At 40.6% G+C, this 11147-nt stretch overlaps 1 protein-coding gene across 1 annotated transcript; it reads left to right on the forward strand.

Annotated features, from left to right (window-relative positions):
* Positions 1 to 284: 284 nt before the first annotated feature.
* Positions 285 to 7752, forward strand: gcfc2 (GC-rich sequence DNA-binding factor 2). Its single transcript, XM_030413908.1, has 18 exons — positions 285 to 833; positions 1344 to 1445; positions 1797 to 2036; positions 2236 to 2484; positions 2582 to 2679; positions 2846 to 2991; positions 3118 to 3301; positions 3856 to 3979; positions 4092 to 4143; positions 4337 to 4434; positions 4633 to 4832; positions 4935 to 5079; positions 5378 to 5499; positions 5983 to 6059; positions 6376 to 6442; positions 6572 to 6718; positions 6855 to 6991; positions 7258 to 7752. The coding sequence occupies exons 1-18, from the start codon at positions 512 to 514 to the stop codon at positions 7388 to 7390; spliced, it is 2643 nt and encodes an 880-aa protein (XP_030269768.1). The 5' UTR covers positions 285 to 511; the 3' UTR covers positions 7391 to 7752.
* Positions 7753 to 11147: the final 3395 nt, after the last annotated feature.

The following is an 11147-nucleotide window of genomic DNA, read 5'->3' on the forward strand; positions in this document are numbered from 1 at the left end:
ACATAAACTACAGTCATTTATGTGTCGTTTGAAGCTCTGCCTTCTAACGTTAACGGCTGCCGAGGACTTAAGTTTTGTTTGTCACATGTCAGTGGAGAACAGATATTCCTCAACTCTGTAAATTCTAGCTGAAATTTTAACACACACATCGTCCGAGTCAACAACCATGTATTATTAATTTCTCCTGAATATTGTGCCTACTTAGTAGAACAGGTGGCCTTAATAAGGGTGGTCCGCTAAACTAATACATAGAAGGGCCAGCATTATAGTTTAATATTGTTTTGTGAAACAGTTTGAACTGATAATGGCGTTGAATAATCTGCTGAATATAAAATTGAAAGTTGCTAAGCTGATTTGACTTTTTTCTGGCTGTTCACTACATGGCCCATAGTGCTTTGCGGCTGATTTACGTTACATGTTTGCGCCTCTGTAAAACGTTTTCCGGCCGAACGTACAACGCTTTACTGCTAGTTTACAAACCCAGCTTCCACCTCCATGCAAGTCGGGCAAAATGTTCAAAAAGGGGCCCAGGAGGAACTTTCGACAGAGAAAACAGAACTCCAGTGACGAAGAGGACGAGCAGAAGAACAACGAAGATGGAGAGGAAAAGGAGAAAGCTCCAGTCGTGGTAAATAAGCCGTCCAACCTGAGCCAGAGCCGCGGCATCTCCTGCAGCTCCAAGCGGGAAGCGACGCCTCCCAAGGCGGACAGCAGCGACGGAGAAGACGGTGAGCTGTTGGGAGTGACAGAAGAGATAGAAGAGAGGAGGAACGACAAAGATGGGATTAAGAAGACGACAAACTCCATCCTCAGTTTCACTGACGACAAAGAAGGTAATTAAGTATAAGTATGGTGCTGTGAAGTCAATATTTGTAAAGATGGACCCAGTCAGATGTTTAGTGAACGTTGCACGAACGTTACTCAACGACAGGTGGTAACACACGTTAAATAAACGTAAGAGCCAACAGAAATATATATAGTAAGGTGATAATAAAACATTTAAAAGGATATTTTCATTGAAATTGTAAAAGATTTAAAAAATGTTGATCTGTGCACACATGTAACTGTTTGAAGTGTAAATTGACCAGCACCTAAAGTCCTGGGTCAATTTTAGATTTGTCAGGCATTTTGCAACTCTAAAGTACACAATAAGCATAGAAAAGTTAGTTTATGATGGGCCCCCTTGGGCCATATTCCTACATAAAGTCGTGTTTACCACAAAGCAGAAAACCTGTGGCCGCTAGGGAGAATTGTAGGTGACCTGAAAGGCTGCACAGAAGGTTTTAGTTGGGCTGAGGGTTACATTTTTGCTCATGGATCTGTGGTTTTCTTTTCACTCTTAGCTGACGGACCAACATTTAAACTGAAGAAGTCCTCTGATAAAGCTGTGCTGTTCCAAATTAGAAAAAAGGAGTCGTCACCTGCCAAGACCAGCCAAAGGACGGGTAGGTACCAAACTGGCTTATATTAGAATCACCTTTGAGCCAGACACTAGCAGGGCACTATGATAGATGTCGCACTGCAAACTCAAATCTTCTTGTATTGTATAAAGTATTGTAGAATTGTCGTTTCACGATGCCGTCATTAACGCGACAACATATTGTGATAATATTGTATTGAGACTTGATGCCTTGTCAGTCTACAAATTAAACATCAAAATCTTATTCATTGAAGTAATACTCAAGTAATATCGAATTATTTCAGTCATTATATCGATAAGTGGTTGATCATGCTTTCCAGTGTAGTCATACTCGATCATTTTTGACATCAGAATCTCTTCCTCTCCTGTTTCCCAGCACCAGCAGGTGAAGGTGTCCGACCATCTGTTTCGCACAGGCAGGATTATGACTGTCAGGCCTCACCACATGGTCTACACCATAGTGATGATGACAATGGTGATTCAGATGACGATGACAATGAGGATGAGGATGATGAGGTTGAGGATGATGATGGAGATGACAGTGATGAAGGTGGTGTCAGGTCTCCCTCTGTCAGCTCAGTAGCCTCAGACTCCAGCCGCTCAGCTACTAAACCAAGTATGTGTTTTTGTGGGTGTATGCTGTATGTGTGTGTCAGAGAGCAAGTGAATGTGTGTTTTAAATCCATAGATGGTTGTTGGTGTGTGCATGCTAAAGATTTTAGAGAATGGACTAGGTCAGTATTCAATTTGGAGGCTACAGCTACATAGCATTTGTGTATACCTGTATTTATGTGTCTTTCAACTTGTCTTTACAGTAGTTATCCATAATGCTAAAGCGATCGAGGCAGCCAGGAGGAAGCGTCAAGCTGCTCGAGGCCAGAAAGAGTTCATTTCCTTGGGAAGAGATGGCCATAGCTCCGCTGGTAGCACTCCGGATCACTACAGCAGGGAGGATGACGAAGACAGAGTGGATGATGATGATGATGAGCCAGATGATCATGAGAGAAGAATCGAGTTTGCCCCTCGATTAAAGAGCATCAGGGAGAGGATAGCCGAGAAGCTTGGTATGAGAGCATGGGATTGGTGGTAATTGAGTGGAGAGGCACCAAATTGTGGGAATGTGAGATGTAGTAGTTTGATTGTTTGTCTGTAATCTTCTAGGGAGTGATGGAAGTCTCTCAGGGTCTGAGGGAGAAGAGCAAGAACTTTGGGAGGAGACACAAATTGTGAAGGGAGTCAAGAGACATCCAGGAGACCAGGTAGGAAGAGATTCAGGCAGCCATCTTACTCCTTTTCCCCACATTGATCTCTTGTCCTTTAAGTGGAAAACTAGACACCTTTGAATGAAAGAATAGTCTTACCTGAAGACTTAAGTCCTCCCCTCTGTACTGAAGCTTTGACATCCTTTATTTTTCTTCTTCTCAGAGTCCATCTGGCAGTGAATCCAGCAGCTACAGCTACAGCAGCAGTAACAGCAGGCGTAGACAAAAGAAGAAATCAGCAGGGGTCAGATTCCCAAAGACTCTTCCTCCCATCAGCATCTCAATGGTCAAAAAGAGGATCACTGGAAAGTACGTTTCTTCTAGCGTTATTTGTTTTAATGTCACACCACAAGTAGTACATGTGTTGTAATCAAACACATTTAACACCTGTGTATTCCTCACTTCACATCTCTTTTGTTTTTTCTTTCTTTCTAGACTAGAATCCCTGAAGGAGGTGCACAGAGCACGGCAGGCAGAGTTGAGAAGGATGGAGGGAGATGTTGAGAGCGCTAAAACCTCCGCAGAGACTCTGGAGGAAAATGCCCCAGAGAGCCAGCTGAAGTTTTACAGAGCCATGAACCTTTACGTCCACAACCTGGTGGAGTGTCTACGGGAGAAGGTCAGAAATAAATCAGTCTGTCTAATTCATCTCCTCTGTTAACTGCCATATAAAAACAAATATACAAAATAATTACGTTGATATAACAGAAATCTTAATTGTACCTTTCCAAGGTGATGACAGTTTAATTTTCTAATGAACACACTTGGGTTGAGTTTTAGTTTATAGAGCTGGTTGGCGGGTTAAATGGTTTGGCAGTCAAGTATGATGGAACAGGTTTCTAACATTTTTTACTGATTTGTTATGTTTTGATACCACGTGTCATTATAAATGGGTAGTCTAAATTGTTAGATAGATAGATGGATGGATAGATAGATAACTTTATTTATCCCCGAGGGGAAATGAGGTCATCGTAGCAGTGGTTGATTAGCAAATATTACCTATTGCACATGTTGCTATTTTGACCTCAAATCTCTGTCCCAATCTCACAGTTTCGTCAGACAGAACCAGGTTGCCTTGAACAGTTTCGCTCAGTTTCTCTACAAAGTTACTCCCTCTTCTGAAGATAAATAAAAGTAAATGAAAATGAATGATAATTTGTTGACTGTTCACAGGTTGTTGAGATCAACTCACTGGAACTGGAGTTGCATTCTATGCTGTCTGACCAGATGGAGGCACTGTTGGATCAGAGACGCCAGAGGATCAAAGAGCAGGCAGGCCGCCTGCAGCAGCTCAGCTGTGAGTAACATCTGTGTTTCCATGGGTCTGTTTCTGCATTTGTGAGCAAACTGTATCTAAAATACTCTATGGAGGCAATATTAAATTAATTTTTTCTCCACACCCTTAATAGATGGCACAGATGAGCTCAGCAAAAACTCAGCCAATGGAACAGAAACTCAAGGGTGAGTGTGATAAATCTGTCAAGATAAAAGTTTTTACTCTGAGTTTTTTTCCATGTATTATATCATCGTATTCACAAACAACATGGCGTAGTAGTAAATGGGAAATGCTTACAAAAACAAATTTTAAATATCAAAAATAGGTTTATACAATGTCTGTCAAAATAGGTACTTATGTTTCTCTGACATGTTACAGCGAGGCAGGTGCTGGTATTAAAGCTGAGGAATATTTGGATATACCTGAAGACACACAGCTTTCAGCAGAAGAGGACGGGCAGCTGCAGAAGATGACAGGTGCGGAAGTAAATCTGTTCAACTCTCTCTCTGTTTAACAAAAAGCTTCAGCCTATAGACCAGGGTTTATTTTATCTGAACACATTTTGTAGTATAAAGTGTGATACAGTATTTTTCTGCAAGGCTGCAATAAAAATCTCTGCTCTGATCATTCTGTTGCTTTTGTCTGTCTCTCCTCTCTTTCTGCCCCCTCTTCAGATGATATCCTGTCGAGGTCCAAGGCAGTGTTCTGTGACGTCCAGGACGAGTTCTGTGACGTTAAGAAGATTCTTTCCCACTTTGAAGAATGGAGAGGATCCTACTCTGACTCCTACCACAGTGCTTACATCTCTCTATGTCTGCCCAAGTTGTTGAACCCCATCATAAGACATCAGCTACTGGCATGGAACCCACTAAAGGTACATGTGGACACAAACACAGAAACTAGCTCATGCATACACACATTTATTATCACACAACATGTGCCTTTATGTGTCCAATGTAATTTGTGTATGTTTCAGGGTGCTAGTGGGGACTTTGAAAACTTTCCGTGGTTCTCAGCTGTAGAGACCTTTTGTCACGGTCATGGCCACGAGGAGCTGGAGCACACAGACAGACAGACACTGTCTGCCATCGTAGAAAAGACTGTCCTGCCCAAGATGACAGGTAATACATTGTGTTTGATGAAGGCTTTGCCCAGGAACATGTACATGTACAAAAAGAGAAAAATAGTTTCATTTTCACATTTTCTGTAGAAAAACCTTGTAAGCCAGGCGAGAAATGTCAATTTACTTATTGTAGACTGGAAAGGCTGAACAACAAGGCTGTACGTGATTTCCTTATTCATTTATTTGTTTTACCAGTTGCTGTACTGTTGACACGCTGTCTTTCACTTTGTTAGTTGTAGATCACATATTTGTGGACCTATGTAAACATCACTTTCTCCTTGTCTTTCTTTGTTTAGCCTATGTGGAGCTTGCATGGGATCCCCTATCTCACCAACAGTCAGTCTGTCTGTCTGACGTTTGTCACAGACTGAAGGAGGACTATTCTATCTTTGAAGGGGAGCGGAGTAAACCGGTCAAGGTAAAGCCAACACAGACATACATACTACATATATGGCATACTTCAAGGTACTTCTAACTGTTTCCAAAACGGTTTCAATTTAATACTGATATATTACTACTATATGACCTACATAAGCAAACACTTGAGTTGTTCTTCATTCCTGTCACCAGGTCAGAGTCCAGCTTATCTAGGTTTGGTCATAAAATGAAAACTCCTTTGCATGGCGAGAGACTGAATTGAGGATTCTCACAGTTTGAGAAAAGAAGCTGCTCTGTAGTCTGGTGGTACGGCACTAAAAGAAAGTTTACTTTATGACACTATCGTCATCTTTGTCCACAGAGGCCACCAGAATCAACAAAAGTGAAAGTTCTCTTGTAGTGTTCAGCTTTTATAAGTAAATAAAAAAAAATAATGAAATGTCAACATACAATACATATAAATATACAGTAAACCGTGTATGAACATGTTTGTGTTAACAATGTGTTTTCATGTCTCACACAGGCATTTGTAGAGGCTGTGATCGGTCGACTGAGGAGCTCTGTCGATGAAGATGTCTTCATCCCTCTGTACCCCAAAAAGTCAGTTTCTTTTCTTGTTTCTTTCACTTCAAATATTAAGTGACCATCTAGATGACTAGCAGAAAGTAGAAAGCAGGTGTAACTTCCCATCAGAGTCATTATTGTGAATCAAGTGCGATACAATGATTTCTCTAACCATTAGGCCGTGCTCTCATCCATGCTTACAACAAAGAAGTCTCTTCTTTTCTTTGTCCAGCATACAGTACAGACTCAAATATGTCTTCGCTCAGTCACTGGATAAAATTGCAGATCGAAGACCTGAAGCTTGTATTAAGATCAGGTCAATCAAGAATACTGTATTTTTTTTTTTATTCAGGGTCCTGGAAGACGAGTCGTCTCCTCAGTGTCGCTTCAGAGATCAACAGTTCTGGACGGCCATAAAAGTAATGCTCTCCAACAAATGATTCTTTGAATCCATGTGTGCACCTCATATTGTCTCAGCCTTTTCAATTAAGGTGATATGTTTTTCTCAGGCTGCTGTTTGTTAATCAGTTGTATTGTGTTCATATTAGCTACTAGGTAACATGGGGAAATGGGAGTTGCTGCTTCCGGAGTCTGTGTTGAAGGAGCTGATGTTGGACAAACTGCTGAACCGATACCTGATGATCACCCTCTGCAGTCAGACACTGCACAACAGCGCTGTCCATTCATGCAGAAAGGTGTTTAAATTTATAATTTACACACTGAATATTTGTATTGTTAATGTCTGTGTACTTGATCTTGAAAATGGGAGGTGGTTTCTCTTGATCAACACTGCTAATACCACTACTGCTTTCCCTCTCTCTCTTTCTCCAGATAGCAGATAGTTTGCCACTGTCCTGGCTGAAAGGACAGACCGTCTGTTTGCCTCAGCTCCAGAATTTCAGAAACCACCTAGTTGAGAAAGTACATACCATTTGCAAACGGCAGCCTCCTGAAGACACAAACACCAGGTACAAGAAACTACACTAGCTACTATAAGGTTAAGTTAGTTTCAGTGAAATGTATTTAGCAGCAGTTAGACATAACATTGCCTCCCATTCCCAATCATGTCTTTATTTGTAGTTCACAACTTTCCAAGTGACAAAATGTGACTTAAATCTTAAGTTTATTTAGCAATTATGCTTATAAATTCTTGCAGATATCATAACTTTTCTTAATACATCTAGAGCTTAAACGTCACTTAAATAATTCTCTTGTGTGTCCCGGTCTACTGTAGGTCTGCTGTGGTTGAAGTGCTGCACATTTTAAGCAGAATCAGGTGCAACGACTCCATCATGAATATAGCACAAAAATACCACTATGAAGATGTCATCTACTCTCACCAGCTGTTGAACCAAGAGGAAGTGTGAGCTAAAAACGCTGTGGAATGGAAAGTGGATCAAAGTATGCTGTTAGGGGGGCTCAGCCTCGTGTCAAACGTAGCTGAACTGGATCAAGCATGGCAAGTAAAATGCCAAGAGCCGTGAGGCCAATGATGTCTTGTAATGGTGGATAGCCACAGTTAGTCAGACAAAGACTTTGACCAAACTGCATATATATTGGAGTGTGTGAGGTGGTGCAAAAGTATATGGCAACAAATGGATCAAAGTACTGAAATATTGTGAGGGGAAAATAATTCATCTGTTATTTTTAGATATGATCATTATGTTGTCTTTTTTGTACAAGAGATCGCTGTATTTTTAAGAATAAATATGTGAAATTTGTTAATTAATCCAGGGTTTTATTTAGATTTTATTTCCATTTTGTATCTTATTTATTTAAGTGACTTGCTGATACCTATAATCCCACCTTGAAATAGGACACAAAAACAAGGTTATGGCACAACCAATTTTTTAAAGTCTTCCTTTATTGGATAGCAACAGCTGAAGAAAGTCAGGAAAGGAGGTAGAGAGAAATTGACATGCAGCAACGGATGAAGTCTTCAATTGAACCGAGGATGCTGTGGTGAGGGACACGCTCTACCAGATGACCTAGACTTCTTTTTATATACAAGTCAGCCATTATGGCAGTTTACACCATAGACAACAATCTGAATTACATTAAGTTGAGAGTAAACATCATGAACCAGTGTCATATTTCGGTCAGCTCTGACATGGCACAAGGGGAGGGTGGCGTAATTGGCAACTAAGGACAGGATCATATCATATATCATCATATCATTGTCTGGATAGTATATAGATAAAACAAGTTTTGGAAAAACACATTGTCTCAAAACATCTTTTCAAATATAGCAAGAAATCAAGTCGAAAAAATTATTCTGCTTTGACTAGACACCATCAAAAAATAATATTCTATTACATACACATATTACATGCAAGGGTCTAAAATACAGGTTACCCAATCAGCATTCTGTGACTTAACAGTGACAGATGGAAATCATTTTACTACCCATTACAAAGGCAAATTATCCCCAGGGACACCTGTGTTGGTGGTTGTATTTTCCTCACGCTTGCTTGCCCCTGTGTGTACTGCACACCACACGGCTCATTATCAATCTTCAACCGTCAATCATCAAGCCTCAAATAAGTGTTCCCATCAGCAAATACAGGGTTATTCATGTCGGGGTTTAAGTCTAACAGTAGTTTTTTTTTTAAGAAGTTTGCAGAATTATGGTTTCACTGTACATAGATAACAAGTTAAAAGTAATTTCCGTACATTTAAAGGGTGAAGCAATTTTACACATTTAAGGGTGTTTACATGTCTCGGAGAGACAGAGTTAAAAAGTCTGTGAATAAAGTCTTTGTGGCTCCAGAAGAAGCTGTATGTAGTATTATAAATTGCTTCCAGTGATCTCAGCTAGTGGGTAAGTGGGTGATGTAGGCACCAGTTTTTGAACAGGAGGGAGAATCAATAGAATTAAAGCAATATTTCTGGTTCTGTTTTTATCAGTTATGACAATCAATTATTAATCTGTCTATAACGAGGGTTAACAGTGTCATAGAAGTATTATGCTAGACCAGTTGAATACCTTTTAAAGACTACATTACCTACATTACCCGCAATCCAATTCAGCCTCACATGGCATCACTGGAGGCGATTTATCAGGTCACATGCAGCTTCCCCTGGAGCCACAAAAGGCTTTATATTAGTGTTTTGTTTTGTTTTTTGTTTTTTTACTACATGTGTAGCAGAACTCCGCAAGACCTACAGACATGCTTTAATTTGTAAAATTGGCGGAGTTACCCTTTAACTTTCAGGTCAGTGCTCTCTCGAGACACGGTAGCTTCCCAGCCCTGTGCAGGTAGAGGAAGGGTTGGACGAGCCCACAGACTATGCCCAGACTTGTGGCCACATCATAAGCTATAGTTGGAACAGTAACTACCCTCGCCAAATAGTAAATTGTCAGTGGTGGTAGATAATTGACCACATAACTCACCATGTTAACCAAAATGATGCTGATGGCTTTTCTTTTCATCCTGTCTCCTCTTCCCCTCTCCTCCCCCTGCCTCTCTCCTGGACCAGGCTGCTTCAAGGAAAACAGTACTGCGAAGTAGCAGTAAAGAAACATGCAGACTATGGGGAAAAACCACACCAATCCAATCTCCGATGGTCTTTGTAACATAAGGAAAAGAAGCAAAAAGGCGACACACCAGGCCAGGGCACACTGTGTCACTGTGTACCTCATGGGCTTTAGCCTGGGAAATAGAAACACAGCACAGTGTTCAGTAAATATTTCTTATTATCGCAGGTCTGACTTAAAGTCTGTAGAAAATCAATTAAAACACCAACCTGATGAAGGTTAATGGGTGGACCACTGCAATGTAACGCTCCACACAGATGCAGCTCTGGAAAATAGGCCGGCCGGTCCACACCAGAAACATCTGCACACTCAACAGGAGTGGGAGACCATCTATGACACGTTCAAAGCCGTACATACAGTACAGCTGGGCTGGCAGTCCCAGGCAGAAGAGAATCTCACAGAAGGCCAGGCTTAGGAGGTAGGTGTCTGAAGCCAGCAGCTCTTTGGTTCCATGACAAATCAGCCAAAACATCCACATGTTTGCTGGGACACCCACCGCAAAGTTACAGAGCAGGGTGATGGACTAAATAGAAAGACCAGCAACGGTACCAGCTTGCGGAGTGGGCATACATTTTGTCGAGATATTGTGGAAAAGAGAATCATTCAGTTGAGTTGCAGACATTTTCGCAGGGGTTCCTCAAGATGGTGAAGGCCCTCCGATGTCCACAGTGGTCACAAGTTTAGTAAAAACTTCAGCTTGTTAATCTTTGTGTGAAAACGCTTCAGGTCTCAAGGTGTGTTTTCAAGATCTCTCCGTCACCTGCATATGTTCGCTTTGTAGCTGAACTCGTGACACAGACTTTCCATACAAACTGTCCTCATAGCAAAACAAACGCTTCGCAAGCAAATAGCTTGATTTGCATCAATGATGCATGAACACTCAGAGATATATATATATCTCATAAATTATATATTACACAGCCCAAAATCACAATCACATTGCCTCAAAGGACTTCACAATCTGTACAGTAAATGACATCCTCTGTCCTTAGACCCTCGATTCGGGCGAGGAAAAACTTGTCATGTTGATCAGATTTCACAAAGCTCAAAATTCTGTATTTATTTTATTATTTAATTCTACAGCCATTCATGACCCATTCATCATATTTGCAACCTTATAAATAACCACTTTTATTAATGCTCTTAATTTAACATTACAACATTGTATTTATTATGATGCTGCCACTCATTCAACGGAGGGAACAGTCACTGAAGATACTCACGTCAGATGATCCTAAATCAAGGACCGACATCGCAGTGCTATACATTTTGAAGGTACTACAAATAGCAATTATTGCCATATTAATTATCCAAATTTTGTTTAAATTGTTTTCATATTCTGGGAAATTTTCATGCCTTTTATTATGGTAAGTAAGTAACTTTATTTATATTGCACCTTGAAGAGCATAGACGTCACACATTTCTCGCCTTTGCTTCCCTGAAGGATGGAAAAAGGTAAGCCTAAACAAATTGTTTTATTCAAGTTTTTTCATTCAAAGGGGTCCACAGATCTTAAGTCAAAAGGGTGAGAGGTCCAAACCTAAGTACCCACAACTTCAAAAGCACAGTCTCCTTAAATTTAAGGA

The sequence above is a fragment of the Sparus aurata genome, chromosome 4 (genome assembly GCF_900880675.1).
Source record: "Sparus aurata chromosome 4, fSpaAur1.1, whole genome shotgun sequence".
Lineage (NCBI taxonomy): Eukaryota > Metazoa > Chordata > Actinopteri > Spariformes > Sparidae > Sparus > Sparus aurata.